General features: G+C 47.3%; 2 protein-coding genes across 2 annotated transcripts; one reads left to right on the forward strand and one right to left on the reverse strand.

Annotated features, from left to right (window-relative positions):
* The first annotated feature begins 7,164 nt into the window (after positions 1–7,164).
* LOC111258469 (putative Myb family transcription factor At1g14600) lies at positions 7,165–7,676 on the forward strand. Its single transcript, XM_022829752.1, has 3 exons — positions 7,165–7,306; positions 7,414–7,490; positions 7,596–7,676. Exons 1-3 carry the CDS (start codon positions 7,165–7,167, stop codon positions 7,674–7,676), a joined length of 300 nt encoding a protein of 99 aa, XP_022685487.1.
* Positions 7,677–11,476: 3,800 nt separating this feature from the next.
* LOC101772543 (probable protein phosphatase 2C 47) lies at positions 11,477–14,617 on the reverse strand. The gene is made up of 5 exons (XM_004983736.2): positions 14,371–14,617; positions 13,778–13,948; positions 13,500–13,697; positions 12,869–13,074; positions 11,477–12,351 (listed from the first exon to the last, which is right to left on the reverse strand). The coding sequence occupies exons 2-5, from the start codon at positions 13,925–13,927 to the stop codon at positions 11,793–11,795; spliced, it is 1,113 nt and encodes a 370-aa protein (XP_004983793.1). The 5' UTR covers positions 13,928–13,948; positions 14,371–14,617; the 3' UTR covers positions 11,477–11,792.
* Between the last annotated feature and the right edge of the window lie 1,155 nt (positions 14,618–15,772).

A 15,772-nucleotide genomic window follows, 5' to 3' on the forward strand; every position in this document is an offset into this window, starting at 1 on the left:
GACATGTCTGACCATTATGCACAGTTACAGATGCTAGACCTTTGAATTTGTCCAAGAGTTTCACAACATCTTTCCACCAAAAGGATCATTTTCGAACTTGTCCTGGTAACCTGCCAGAAGCATAATATTTCTCCCAAATTAGATGTACCCATGGGACGTCTGATTTGTTCAGGAACTTATGGAGGTACTTAAGAAGAAGAGCTTCATTTTGAGTTCTTAGATTTAACACCTCAAGGCCGCCCTCTTTCTTTGGTAAACAAACAAGATCCCAAGCAGCCTTTGGAGGTTGCCTATTATTTATATCAGAATTTCTCCAGAGGCAACATTTTCTATATTTGTCCACTTATTTACATACTGTCTTGTGAAGCTGAAAAGTGCACATATGAAACATTGGCATGGCTGTAAAAATTGAATTTGTCAACTGAAGTCTCCCTGCATCTGACAGAAAAGTGTGCCTTAATTGACTGCTTCTAAAAAGAAAGTAACGGTGAACACGACGAAAACCGTTACAGAAGGCCGGCCGCAGCCGGCATGAATGATCCTCACATCATCACGTTTTTTGGGTAGGATTTTCTTAGGGTGTTGTACACCGGCGAAGGAAAAGAAAATCCAGAACAAAACGTCCCGCAGCAAGCACAAAATCCAGAGCATCCTTCTTCTCATCACACAAGCTAGCGCCTTCTTTATTTATGTATGATCACAAGCCAACATTACACAACCTTACGGTTAATTTCCTCGTTCATTCAAGGCCACCACACAGTCTGGTCCGACGGGCTGGGCGAGGCCTCCGATGGCGGGAGCGTCGTCGTGGCGCACGGCGTGATGCACCAGCATGTAAAGTGGATGCCGCGGCACTTGCCGCCGGAGTAGGCGTTGCTCTCCTGCAAGCACTTGTCGTTGCAGCTATCCGAGTCCAAGCACAGGCCCTTGAACGTGGTGCTCTGTGACAAGCACTCGCCCGCCTCAACCGGCGGCCCCGTCCCTGCACGTACGACACGGTTCCAGCATATCATACCATCGACTTCTTACATAATGTCAGACTCAGACAGCTATGCACGTACCGGCGGCCATGACGAGCAGGAGGACGACGACGGCTGCTGAGAGCTTCTGCGGTGAAGCCTCCATTGTGGATTCACTACTGAATACCCTTGTGGGTTTTTAAATTTTTCTGTCGGTTTTTAACGTTTTGGGGGAATTTTCGTTTCCAGTAATGATTGGCTGTGCATCCAGGGAAGAATGAACAGAGCAGATGGGTGGTGAATAAGCAATTAAGCAGTTCCAACAGGAGGGTATATATGTCACATCTGAAATGTAACTGCAAGAGGAGGAATTAAAGTGAAGAAGGGAAACGCTTAATCATCTGAGGGGGCACTCCAAATCTCCAACGAGCTATTTTAGGGTGCTTTCATTAGAGAAATGCAAGGCGGCAAATAAGTTTCTCTATTTTGTTCCATGTTTTAATTGCTGCTACAAACTGATGACCCCATGATCTAATTCCTACTTCTTCTGTTTCCTTTACAAGACGTGTCGTTAGAACAAAATTTATTTTAACCCCAAAAATTACTCTGTATAGCCCCAGCTAGGGGCAGTTGGAAAATTAGACAACTACATGATAAAATTTCGAACTAGATTTAACATGACAAGAACAAAATCTAGCGTGCAAATCTCTAACGTACTAGGCAACACCAAGCACAACATCATGATCTCAGAAAACATGGTGAAATAACAGATCGGATCAAAGCGTACGTACTTAGCGGGTGCGGTCGTGATAACAAGCGGTGTTGACGGGATGATGACGGTGTTGCGGACGGAGTACAGCAGACGGTGTCGAAGATGATGGTGCGCCGCAATGTCGGACTTGGACGGAGAACGAGTTGTGGTGAAGACTTTGAGTAGTCGCGCGGAGCGCTTCCCAACAACCTTATTCGCCCTCTCCCGGTATAGGATCACAAGAGCGAGAGGTTCCGGAGACCTGCTCTCCTGTTCACTGGTGCACGCCGGCACTCGGGATAGAGTAGACAACGGTGGCGGCGCAGCAGCGAGAAGAGGCAAAAACCCTAGCTCGATTAGATGTATTTCTGGTAGAGGCCGATAGGTCGTATACATAGGAGAGCCCACGATCTCACGTCGCGATCGTGATCTAAACCGATTAGGTTTCCATATATCTCACTAACTTAAAGGCCAAGTAACAAAAAAAATAAAATAGCAAAAGGAAACTGCGCCCCCGCAAGGTGAGGGGTTGGATTTTGGCGGACCATTCACGTAGGCGTTGTGCGCTCACACCCTTCACCCTACCCTGGCCCAGCCCAGCGAGGCGAGGCGAGCGAGTGCGGGCGTGTGGAGCTTTCCTTCTCTCCCCACACACATATCTTGGAGGAGAGAAGATAACCTCATTGGTCATCCTCCTTCTCCACTCGCAATGTGAGACTAAAGGTTTGCACCACTTGCTCATGCCCATATGGGCCTTTGAGATTTATTTAAAATTTCTAAAATTTGCAATGGACCAAGCCCATTATTCCATCAGGAGCTAGCGCTCAAGATGGACACCCTCAAGCCCGCTCTAGCTTGGGGTTGTGGCTTTTTCCTTAGGTCGTCCTGTGCTACTTAGATGTGTTACCTTCCTATGAACTTCATAGTGTCTATAGGTGGTGTCTAGAGGAGAGTGAGTAACAGGGGGCGCTCCTGTAGGGTTCACGAAGTCATCTGATGTAGTGCCGATCCGTGGGGTCCATGTATTGGTGGGAAACCTCGTTCTCGTGACAATATCTCTACCCTTATTGATCAATAGGATGTTTTAATTTATGCCTACGCTAATTTGTATACATGTACAAATATTCCTTACTCGAAATAAAGAATCAATCTCTACCCCTTTTAGCAAATTCGATGGCAGACAAGATAAGTTATGTAGTGATGTGTTAGATATGACTATTTTTTTGAGCTCGTTCCTATGTATTCTTTTTAGTTATTTTGAAGATAGATCGCTACCTAAAGATATCATTATAATTAGAAACTATGGAGAGGATCATAAAATACTTAAAGAGAGGTATGGAGGTGCAGAGGACTAGCAAGAGACGTCCAAGCTAAGTTGGAGGTCCAAACTAAATCAAATTCGAGTCCACCTCGGAGTCCAGAAGCAATCCGCCTTAGAATTGTCGCACATATCACATACGGAGTCTGTTTTCAACATTCTACATACGCATGGAAAGCTAAGAAAATACACTTTTCATTGGCACCGGTCTCATGCCAAAATTCTTTCTAAGTCAACGGAAATTGTCGAAGTAAGTGGACGTACAGATCAACTAGGGTACTGCATCACCTTTTTATCGAAGCACAGACCTTGTAATTCATAGGAACGGCCTAGGCCCAAGTTGTGTGGGCCTCTTGCACCAGGAGCATGCCCTAGCACGTCCACCCCTTGCCCTCCTCCTCCTCCTTAGCCGCCGCCCTCTGTTATCTTATATACCTCGGTGCCGTTACTTTTAGACTTGGATTTTGCTTAGATTAATCTGTCTTTGAACAGTTTCACCGTGTATTGGTTTGTGAGACCCCAACTTTAAATGTGTATTCATTATTCAGCAAATAGGTTGTGTTTTTGTGTTCTTTTGATTCGCATGAAGGGATTAGCCTTCGTGGCGATATCAACCGAGCAGCGCACGTTCAAAACTGTTCAAAGACATATTATAATCAGAGAAGAAGTGGTGTTGCGATTGCGGGATTCGGATCTTGCTGATGAGAAACCGATCAAATGTGTTACTACTTCATCAAATTTAGAGTTGAAGATCGGACACCCTACTTCCTATCATGTAGAGCACACCAAGTAAGCCATGATACTGATAAGAAGATGGTTGGGAGGTGTGGACTTATTCAGCGACGACGGCTCAACACATGTATGCTATAGAGAGAACATTATATTCCATTTTTATTTTGATGCAGAACAAAGTCCAACCATTTTATTGACACAAGCTGATTTCCTGAAAAATATTACTACGAGCAGCTGCACGACCCGTACCGGGCAAACAGCGGCAGGGATCATTCAATCTTGACCGGAGCACGCCTGGGAGCAGCGATAATCTCGGGCGCGGGCGCGGGTGCCCGCGGACACATCGTCATGCAATAGCAACGAGAGGGGAAGCCGCGACACTTGCCGTCAACGTATTTGTTGCTTTCATCTTCGCACACATCGGCACAGTGGTCCGTGTACAAGCACCACCCTTTAAACTTGCCGCTCGGATAGTAGCAATAGCCGTCGCTCTTCGCCTCAACGGACGCCATTTCTGAATACGAACACGCCGGCGCACAATGAACATTAGCCAGACGATCAAACAAAGATCACCATCGAGTTGCGACTTCTTGTCTGTAAATTTAACATATATAGGTCATTCACATGTGCACCTACCGGCGGCCATGACGACGAGCAGGAGGACCGCCGCCGAAGAGAGATCCCTTTGTGAAGGCTTCATTGGCCAATTCTTTTTTCGTTGACAAAGAATGGCGGACGAGTACTGATATCGGTGGTAGACCTCCCGACGGTGTGGCAATATGTAGCGCATGTAGACGGGGAGAAAACACATGGTTGCTTGCTCCAAAAACCTTAAAGCAACTATGGCAGGGAAATTGTTGTTAGCGTATACTCCAAACACAAATAAGAAGTTACTACTTATTTGTCGCCGATAACAAGGCTCCTTTTCGGATTCCACTGCACCTGCCCCTCCAAGCCTATGTCAATATTAGACGAAATGGTAACCCCTTTTCTTATTGAAAGAAAACTGCTCACAAGTCATGACAGATTATTAGGAGTACAATTAATCTTGTCCATTATTTGGTTCATGTCCGAAAGCCAAAAATAACTTCATGACCTGATCTTCTTCCTTTTCTTGTGAGATCACTTATTAGCCTGCTCTTCTTAATTTCTTATTACAATCATATCGGTTACTGTCCACACGTCCAAGGCCATAACCGTAGTACGGACCTCCTCCACTCAGCTGGACCCACAAAAATAAACTGAAGGTCCAGCGTCCACGAAAATTTTGTCAACGTGTGTAAATTTTATGCATTTCTGCATCTTCTTATAGTAAGGCGTGGCTCTTTTTCTCTGAACCGGGCTCGAATTGTATAAAGGTGAAAAGGATATTTCATTCCCCACATTGCAGGGAGAACCCTGAACAGAATAAAATTCTATTTGAAGTCCTTGGTAATGGTAGGTTCCTTGATTCTTCTTCTCTGCCTCTTATAGTCGCCCTCTATCTTCTATGTAACTAACTTTGGTCCAATCAATGTCCTCCATTTGCCGCCGGTCCGACAACCTCCCTCGACCTTCCATCCAGATCCCCAGCTCATTTTATCTAATTGGAGATTTTTTATGCAGCCTCCATGTTAACCCTCACTTGGAGATTTTAGGCTCAATTAACTCCACCGAATAATTTTGTTTGGCCCAAATCTACCTCTAATGAGTTTTTTCTATTTTATTTCTCCATGTATGAGTTGAATTTTAAGTCAAATTTTATGAGCAGATACAGAACATGATGCCTTACATTAAAAAAATTATACTAAAATTTCTCACGGTTATTTTCATAGGTTATGAACATTCCATAAAAATTGATCATAGATATACAAAATAGAATGAAAAGTAATCATGAAAAAATCTAATTTATTTTTCTAACATAGAACATCATGTTATAAGTCAACGAACAAAATCTAAAATTAAAATCCAACTTGTATGCGAAGAAATAAAAAATAAATCTAATTGGGGGTAGATTGGACCAACTGAAATAGTTCGGGGAGTAAAGTGAGTCTAAATTTTATTTGGGGGTTAAGCTGACAAAGTGAATAGGTGAGGAAGTAAAATAGACTTGGCTCAAAATAAAGGTGCAATTACTAACTATGAATGTGGATGCAAACTATATATCTATATTAGTATTATATCATAACATTTAACAAATAAGAGAAAGCATAAGCTAAACATTTTTAAGCTCGGGTACTAATTTATTTATGAAATTCTACTACCTGTACCTCTCAAAATTATTATCCTGGAACCATTAATTTAAAACCGGAACCAAAATCTCACCATAGTTCATGATGAGTTCAGCAGAGATGGAGATCCAGCGCACAAATATCCTCGCAGGATCATGAGATCATTAATTCGACATATTTGGCCCTAGAAAGTTGTTGGTAGATATCTACAAGAATTCATAGAAAAGAATAATATATGTTCAAGTTTTGTCACAACGACAAGGCCAGCGGCATAAAGAATCGCAGGGCCGTAAGGGCGCAGACTCGCAGGCCATGATGCACCGCATGATCCGCTCGCTTTGCCCTGTGCATCTGCATGTACCATGTCATGATGAGAAAAAGGAATAGCCGGTGCCGTGCTGGGTCTATCGATCGTGCTGTGTGAGGAGATGGGAACTCGATTCAGAGCTCAACAAGTACGTACATACATACTCTCGAGAGCGTGTCCCTTGCAGCACTATACTAGTTTTCGGAAAAGGCCAAAACATGCATCACCATTGTACCATGCTGTTGGCTTGTTTCTCAAAGAATATATACTTGTTTTCTTCTGTAAAATTAGATTTTGTGTCCCATCTAGTTTGACCTTGCTTTATTTCACCAATTCGTCATGGATAGCCAGATAGGATATTAGGCTATGGAGGTATGTTGGTGATAAGCTAGCTAATCTCGGACTAGTGCAAACTGTGCTACAAAAACGCCGGACAGGCCAGGTGAGTGTCAGAGGCAGCGAGGCATGAGGATGCAGGCGGCGTAGTACTTGTTACTAGCATAGTAGCATGCTTGTTCCTCCCGTTCTTCGTGTCCTATCCTCGCTTGGGGTCAACGGCGCTGCTCCAACTCCATAATCACCTGACCTCCTCCGGCAAACGGCATAATCGCCTCTGAGGACGCCTGAGCAGCTCCTTTGTCTCCAACCTCTTGTCTCTTCCTGCAATGGCGCCACATGCCTTGCTCTCACCTCGTCGTAGTGCTCCCAAGAACGGATTGCACGATGCAGAGGCTATTTATTGGCCACCGCCGTGTATCATAGTCAGTCAGTCATCATCAGTCACCTAGATGTGGGCTTTTGAGAGGCTTGTCGTAGAGAGTTTAGCTGCTCTGTAGGCTGAAATACCTTTCTAGCGTGAAGCTTGGGCGACCCATCTTGGGATGACGATGGAGAGAGCAATGGCCGGGAGGGAGAGGGTTGAAGGAGCGGTGAGGCAGTACAACCGTTCCAAGGTCCCTCGCCTGAGGTGGACGCCTGACCTCCACCGCCGCTTTGTCCACGCCATACACAGGCTTGGAGGCCAACACAGTACTGCATTTCCTCATCTTAATTTAATTGCTATCTTTTGACTCTGCATGCAGTTTCTAATGTTAACTTCATGTGCATTTTGCGTGTGATCGGTCTGCGTGCTTCAGAGGCCACACCCAAGCGAGTCCTGCAGCTCATGGGCGTGGGAGGTCTCACCATATCCCATGTCAAGAGCCACCTACAGGTATGTAAGACCTTGCGGTTATCCCTATATTACGATCTCAGTTTGAGTTTTTCACAGATATGGTGATATATTAGTTTTTCACTGATATCTTTTACATTTGGACAGATGTACAGGAACATGACAACTGATGATCTTGACATCAAAGGTTCTACTTCTCCATCTATCATCTATGATGAGAGCTGCTAATCATGCATATATAACCTTACAATTGATCGTTGTCAAACACAAAGAATTATTTTTTTAAAGATCGATGTCAAAAAAAAAGAAATGGAAGCCACATTTAAAAGGATGCGCCTTTTTCTTTCCTTTCCAAGCATGCAGCAATGGTCTGAAGTCTTAACATTTTGTATCCTCCCTATGCATTATTCCTGTGACCAGAGATGCAGCAAGTAGTGGATCGGACGCAAATGTATGCAGGTGTCCAAGTTTGGACAGATATGGAGCAAGATCATCATGGCTACTACTATTGCTGGTGCTGCTATTCTCAAAAGGAATTACTGCTCCACGACCTGCAACTGAAAAGGTCACTTCTTCCTTTTCCCTTTTATTGTTGTGTGGCATGTATGGCCATGTTTAGGCCATGTTTAGTTACTCCCAACTCCCAACTTTGACACTATGCAAAAAGAAGATTCCCCATCACATCAAACTTGCGGTACATGCATGGAGTACTAAATGTAGATGAAATTAAAAACTAATTGCACAGTTTTGTTGTACTTTGCGAGACGAATCTTTTGAGCCTAATTAGTCAATATTTGGACAATAATTCACAAATACAAACGAAACGCTACAGTGTGCTACAGTGCTGTAACAGTAATTTGGCACCTCCCAAATTCCCCAACTCAACAAGGCCTATGTTTGTTTCGGCCATCTCCCAGGTTCATCAGTCACGTCAGGAACTATTTCATTCACTTTCCACATGGTGATAGCAGTATGAAGCTCCAGTTCACACTGCAAAAACTGTGCATTCTTTTTTGCTTGCTCTCAGGGAGTGAGGGCTCCATCAGATACTCCTACCTATGCTAATAGGTTAGTTAAAAGCTTCATGCAAATTTTGATGGCTTTCCTAGTTCCATACGAGACTTCAGGAGCTTCATCAGAGATGCGTTTTCAGTGTGACGAGCTGAGTTATTTCAGTCACATAGAAGTACAGTGGTCGTGAGTAATTTTTTTTAGAACATTCCTTGGAGCCATCAAGCAATGAGAGCAAATATCGTTTTTAAACAGCGGTTAGTGCTAGAGCCTGAAGAAACATTTCTCCCGTGCAGGCCTGTATCTCAGATGGAGACGCCACAGAACGCACGCCTCCAACTCCAAGACCAAGACGGGTTGCTCAGAGGCCAAGGAGTACGTGATGGGTACGTGTCCTTTGGGATGCGCGGCGGCCCCATTTCCACAGCCGCCGCGGATGGTGGCGAACAGCACGCTGCTGCTCCCGACACGCTGCCCAGACCGCTGCGCTTCCTGGTGAGACGGCGCCACACCCTGGAAAGAGTTGGGCCAGTAGTCCGCGGCATGGAGTGATGGGTATGTACGGCGGCATTTCGCTCTGATTTATCTGTGTCCATTTTCCAGGATCGGGAAGGAGAAGCGGTCTGCGGCCACAACGCAACGGCGCCAAACAGCAGCTGGCCGACGACCGTGAAGGAACGCGGCGCCGAGGACGGCGAGTCCTCGCCGTCGCTCTCCTTAACGCTGGACTCTGGGTGTTGCAGCAGCAGGAGCAACGACAGCGGCCGACGCATCAGACAGTGCAGCTTCGTTTCCTCCCCGTCGACGGGTTCTGGGCGCGGTTGCTCGGGACACCACGGCGGACGAAGTAGGATCAGCTTGGACCTCTCACTGTCCATGCCCATGTACAACCAGTAGAACCAGAGAGCTGGGGGGAAGCCCGGGAAGGGGCAGCAGGCACTGGGGGCAGAGAAAAAGGAAAGAATTGCTGCTCGGTGTCTGGGCCGTGTGGCTTTGCTCCGGTGGGCTTGGGAGAGCGAACGAACGAGTTTGGGCCGAAGATAGGCCTAGGGTAATTAGCAGGCCCCTCCCCTGGGGTTTGTTGCGACCGGGCCAAACCCAAATCCACCCACGGCCCCTGGCGGCGGCGGCAGCAAATACGACGATTAAACGGCATGGCGAAACTGAAAAGGTGAAAATGGTCAAGTGGGAGAGGCAAGCAGAGGACGCGAGGCTGGCTTCAGACAAGACATCTGCCTCTGCCAGTGCCAGGCCACCCTCTGCATGCCCCTTCCACTGCTACTGCTAGAACCCGACTGATCGATCTCGATGCCATGGCTCTGATATGATGATATCCGTCGCCTGATGGCCTGCCTATTTGTAGCCGTTCGGCACGGTGCAGTACAGTTGTAGAAATGCCATCTTGTGCAGTACAGATCGAGCTTGCTATTGTGTGATGCAAACTCTTGACGGCAGTACTGCGCCGTTTCGTTCCACTTGTACGTCTGTACTAGCGTACTGCAGCAATTCGTGAACAGCTGAGAGCAAAAACGAACCCCCAAGCAGAAAACTACATGCTGACGGGTACATTTGGAGCTCTCAGCCAGTCAGCGCCGGGCGACCTGCAATTGTGCGTAGACTGGTCCGCACACGCTTTGCGTTGTGCGTGCCCACAGTTACAGTTTTACAGACGACTGGCCGGTGATCGAGGGCCGAAAGCGAGGTCGGCCGAGGCGCGGGTGCCTCGCAATTCTTGGTGGCCTCGGCCGCCAACGCAGAGGGGCAACCCCCCACGAGCCACGAGCGCAAGCCTCCTTGGGTTGGGTTCTTCCACGCCGCGGGGTCGGCGTGTCATGTGGGACGTGTGCGCGCGTGGCGGACGCCGGACGGCTGGAGACCGACGCGGAGCCGGGAGCACTAACGACTCGAGCGTGGGCGGGCGCGGCGAAGATTCACAGGCCGGAAGAAGATCACAGGAGAATGCCACTCCCAAGTCCCAACGGCGGCCTCGCCTTGTGTTTGTGTTGGCTACCTGCCGCCTGCCGTGTGATCGGATCCCAATGCCGGAGAACCACGTAGCCGACGATTTTGGAAGCACAAGGCCATCTCAGACATTGGGCGCGTGGCGGACGGCCCGAATCGACGCGAACCACGTGGTTGGAGCGCGCCCAGCACGGTCGTACAGGCAGGACGAAGACTTCGTAGCTCGATCCACTGACGGCCTCGCCGGCACTTCAAGATATTACAGGAGCGTCGGAGACAGTCTGAAACTCCGAATACTGGAGATCCACCGTTACATACGGCATGCGAAGGATGGAGGATTTAGCTGCTACAGGTGCCGTGCTAGTCGCAGGTACAGGGGTCACCATCCTTTATCCTCGGCCTTGGAGGCTCCAGCACGTCCAAGGACAACAACAAAGCCAAACTACGGCGATGCACACTACTGCACATGGATGATGAGCATAGCAGGGGACATGTTTTCAGTTCAGACGCCGTGATGTTAAGGGGGGTATTTGGATACCTAGGTGCTAAACTTTAGCGGTGTCACACCGGATGTTCAGATGCTAATTAGAAGGACTAAACATGAGCTAATTGTAAAACTAATTGCAAAACCCCTTTGCTAATTCGCGAGACGAATGAATAGATTCGTCTCGCGAATTAGACTCCATCTGTGCAATTAGTTTTGTAATTAGCCTATGTTTAATACTCCTAATTAGCATCCAAACATCCAATGTGATAGGTACCAAACTTTAGCAGGAGATATCCAAATCGAGCCTAAGCCTTGCATTGGAGAAACTTACGCAGGAAACGGTTTCAGCTCATTGTCAGATACTCAAATGGAGTCTACATCTACTGGCAGATACTCAAATCGAGTCTACATCTACAGGAAGTAAAGGATTATTTTGATGAACTTTGTTCTCATATGCACAAGGATGAACGAGTCAACAAGAATTATACAGGTAAATGGAGAGGATCCATCCCAGTCATTTGGTTCTGATAATGAACAGGAACCTCATCCAACCAGACAAGTGGAATTCTGGACAAGAGGAAAACTGATCAACTGCTTTAGCTCTCATTTGTACCAGGGTAACAATGTCGGTTAATTGCTCGATTACATTGTGAACAATCAACAATCAAATGGCAGCCGGTACAGATAAATCATTGCCTCAACAAAATGATTAATTAGCCTACACCTCAACAAAATTTCTTTCGAAATATTTCTACGACACTTATTCCAAGATCTATATCTCAAAACCCAATGGTTGGACCAAAACTTTGACAGATCAACAACAAAGAAGAGAAAATCCATCATCATACAACAAGAGTTGCAGGCAAAGGGTATACTGTAAGGAGTCAGACATTACTGTCAAGAGCTCCCTTCAGCGTATGCAGCCCTTCCATTGAGATGCTTCTCCGTACCCGGAATCTTGGGACCTCGATTTGAGGGGGTGGGTCTGCTGAGAAGCACACGACAACTACAGTTAGGTTATCACAACAGTCCCGCCTCAGCGCTTCCTGGACAAGCTCATGCGAGCACCGTTGTGGATCATTGTGTGCCATCAGCTCTTTCCTTACCATGGACACAGCACACTGGCTGCTCATCACATCCCAAAGGCCATCACAGCCTACTATCAAGAACTCGTCTTCCTCGGTAAGTCTGACCTCCCGGAACTCAGGTTCTGGTGTAAGAGGGCATATAGAGCCTTTGGAGCCTTTCATGTGCCAATCACCGATCGCCCTTGCTACAGCCAGCTGACCATTGAGGTAGCCATCGAAGACAGTACCACCAAGGTTTTCGATTCTGAGCCTTTCAACTGTGCAGTTGGGTTTGTGGTCTCTAGAGAGTTCAACAGCTCGGCCTCGCTTTCCTAATACCGCTCGACAGTCACCAGCATTTGCAACAAGCAATGTCCTGCAATTTGAATGAGGTTGATGAGGACATACTTTGAGATGCCACAGTACATAATTAATACAAAAGACTGTGCACAGTATACAGGCTGTAATGTTGACATTTATCAACCAATAAAGGTCATAAGGCCCCAAGAACAGCTTAGTACAGCAAAGAACCTTATGTGCAGATGTGATATGGAGGTTGAGGCAATAAATGTGAAGCACATCTACTGGTTTATAGATTGGTAAACCTGGGTTTAATTATTAGTTGCTCTTGTAAAGGTAAGTTGTCATCAACTCAGTAACCTATCTAACCAAAAATATTACAGAAAACCATTAATTGCAAATGATTTACTCGTTTTCATTGCACCAAATCTTTCGGTTCTATTACTTAAAAAGTATTATGTTGTAATATGCTAGTGAAGAGCGAATATTAGCGCCATAGTTGTATAGCAGCGTAATAATATTGAACAATAAGTTATTGAAGTAGCAATAAATTGCTAAAGCATACAATTTGATGTATTAACATCAGAATTTACCTGCCAAATATAAGGACTGTCAATGCTGTGGTCCCAGAATTGCGGTCAAGAGAATGGGAATCCGCAATTGCATGATCAGCCTTCACAAATGCACTTCTGATTGCCTTCTCCATGTTGTTGGGGAAGTGGCAGTCTTCAGTTATGAACTTCAGTATATTCTTCCGAACAAAACAGGCAGCATCTGTACCACCATGACCATCAAACACCTAAATTTTCCGCAAACAAAACAGTAAACATCTGCAATGTGAGACTCAGTTAAACTTCATTGGACATGGGCAAAGGAACAATGGACAATTATTTCTCTCTTGTGAAAAATTACGTCTGTAGTGTGCGGTACCAAAAGGTCAAAAATAGAAAGGAAATAATTTTATAATCAGGAGCTTTTTCCTTTTTGATCCTAGGCATTTATTATTGACCATGTGGAACCGATTCCTCTTCAGTCCAATCATTTCTACCATCATGATTCATGAACACACTATTATAGCAAGCCTAGAAGCTATTATAGCAACATTATTGCCACTCACACCAGAACAAATCATAGATCCATAATGGGCCCACATTGCTAGACATTTAACAAGAGCAGTTAGTTAGCACTTAGCAAGATTTGATGGCAAATGCAATTCCAACTCACCCCATAGAAGGCACCCGGTGCAGGGATGCCCGGGCCGCGCAGTCCAAGGTGCTCGACGAGGTTGTCGACGCAGACATGTTCGTCCTCCATGTACGATTTGGGCCCGATATCCGCGCAGCTCCCCGACCGGAACACAGGCAAGAAGCCCGGACGGATGTCTGTGGGCGAGATCAAGCTCAGTGTCCCCGAATCCAGCTCCTGCAAGAACAACAGAAGGGAAAACGTTAAATCCGTTTTGTTCTGGGACACAAAGCTAGGGTGGTAGCAAGCTTGCTTACGAATTCCGCGGAGGCCGAGGCGATGCGGGCGCTGCTGGCGCAGTGGCGGATGGACGTGAGGTGGTGCCGCGGCGGCTTCCCGCCCACCGGCGTGGTGCCCCCGCTCCTGCTGCTACCCGGCGGGGTCTCCGGCTCCACTCCCCCGCTCATGGCTCCGGCACCTCCGTTACTCTGTTCGTGATGAGAGAGAGAGCACAGGGAAACGAAAGCATTTCAGAAACAACAGAGGGTTGGGTACCGACGTCCCTGTGCGACAAGAACGGTTAGAACGGGGGGCAATCCAATTTCTGAAAGGTGAATCCAGTCCTTTCAATCCGCTGAGGTCTCGAGCATTTACAACGAAATCGAGGGAGCATGGAATACCAGGAACACCAATAGCAGGAACGAAATTTTTTTAAAAAAAAAATCCCTCCCGTGCAACGATTGGAACCAATAAAAGGGGCCAAAACGATGACATTTCCGCTGCTCCAAGCCCTCTGCGGCAAGCCAAGAAAAGGATCCAGTTTCTCCAGCAACCAAATGAAACCCAGCCGAACGAACGAACGAAAGATGCAGAGCGTCCGAGCAAGATTGGATCAGAGAGGAGCGCTCACCACCGTGGGGAACGGAACGGTCGCGCGCCGTCGCCGCGAGGTAACGCCGGGTGGAGGCCGCGGCCGGTGGGTGGGTGGGGTCGCCGGGGGTGCTGGTGGGTGGCGATGGGGAGAGGCGGAGAGCAGTGCAGGGGCGCGCGAGGACGAGGGGGAGGAGGAGTTCGTGGATTTCCGAGTCCGGTTGGGGACGGGACGGGCGAGGAGGGGAAGCGGAAGCGGGGGGTTGATTTTGGTGGAGGACTGCTGGTGCGTGCTGGATCGTGTGATCGTGATCCCATCTGCTTATAGCAGCAGCAGCTGTGCTTGCACGGCTGGATGCGGCGTGTTCACCACGGGCGGGCCCGCGGATCGATGGGTGGACCCGCGGCGGCGCCCGGGGTGCGGCTCTCCGTTGTGCATTCCGTGTCCCTGTCGGGTTCTCTCGTTCGTCTCGTCCCCTTCCCACTTTTCAGCTCCTTTTTTTTTCATTCTGGGTGCTTGTTCCTCGTTGCCAGTGGATATGACCATGTCGGTACGTGCTTTTGCGTACATAAGATATTAGCATGGATGATGTGCTGTACTTATCTTGGCATGCCCTTTTTGCATTTTCTTCTGGCTTGGATATTGCTTGGTTGCACGCGTACAAATTCTTGTCAGAACCTTATAGGCAAAACAAATTATTGTCAGAACCTTATAGGCAAAAACAAAATGGTGTCAGACCGCATTAGCAAAAACAGTTTCTTGATTGCACGTACTACTTCCTTTTCCTATGGAGTCATCCTGAAGTATCCGAAAGAGTGGAAGCCGCACAGGCGAGCTGCTTTCTACCTGCACGAGCACGGTGCTGCTCCATTCACTCGGCTAGATCAACAAGTTTCTGCGTCCCGATGTGCTCTGCCGATGTGTAAAACTCCAGCCGAGAAAAGGAAAAAAAAAAGTCGCTTTGCGCCGAGCGAACAGCGAAAGAAAGAGCAAAAGGGCGCTTGGTTCGCTTGTTTCCTTCGTCCCGTGCCCGTCCATCCCGGGACAAACAGAACGGAACAAAAGGCGCCGCCGATCTTTGTTTTGTTTGAAGCCGGATTGGTCCCTGGCACGACGTGCCGTGCGTGGAAAGCGGCGGCGATCTCGTGTCAGGCAGTGCACGGGTTCGGACAGCGACCTGAACGGAACGTGCAGTGCGCCGCACCGCCGCAGTACGAGAGCGAGTCGCCTCGTGCCTGGGCAAAGAAACGGAAGGATACAGCGTAAGGTATAGGAGTGCCTGCCCTGGGCGGTAATGAACTGGCCATGTTTATCGAGTCCACGGGTCGCTTTCCTCCTTATCGCTGCTTCGACTTGTAATTTTATACTGTTTGTTCCACATGTAAAAAAAAATTTACATTTCGTAAGTTTATACAGTTTGTTCCACGTGTAAAAAATTTTT

The sequence above is a fragment of the Setaria italica genome, chromosome IX (assembly GCF_000263155.2).
Source record: "Setaria italica strain Yugu1 chromosome IX, Setaria_italica_v2.0, whole genome shotgun sequence".
NCBI classification, from domain to species: Eukaryota; Viridiplantae; Streptophyta; class Magnoliopsida; order Poales; family Poaceae; genus Setaria; species Setaria italica.

Coding starts and splice junctions, on each gene's coding strand:
- LOC101772543 (XM_004983736.2), bottom strand. CDS start 13,927: ATGAGCGGGGGAGTGGAGCCGGAGACCCCGCCGGGTAGCAGCAGGAGC. Junction 13,698..13,777: donor CCTCGGCCTCCGCGGAATTC/GTAAGCAAGCTT, acceptor TTGTTCTTGCAG/GAGCTGGATTCGGGGACACT. Junction 12,352..12,868: donor ACAGTCCTTATATTTGGCAG/GTAAATTCTGAT, acceptor TTCAAATTGCAG/GACATTGCTTGTTGCAAATG.
- LOC111258469 (XM_022829752.1), top strand. CDS start 7,165: ATGGAGAGAGCAATGGCCGGGAGGGAGAGGGTTGAAGGAGCGGTGAGG. Junction 7,307..7,413: donor CAGGCTTGGAGGCCAACACA/GTACTGCATTTC, acceptor TGCGTGCTTCAG/AGGCCACACCCAAGCGAGTC. Junction 7,491..7,595: donor ATGTCAAGAGCCACCTACAG/GTATGTAAGACC, acceptor ACATTTGGACAG/ATGTACAGGAACATGACAAC.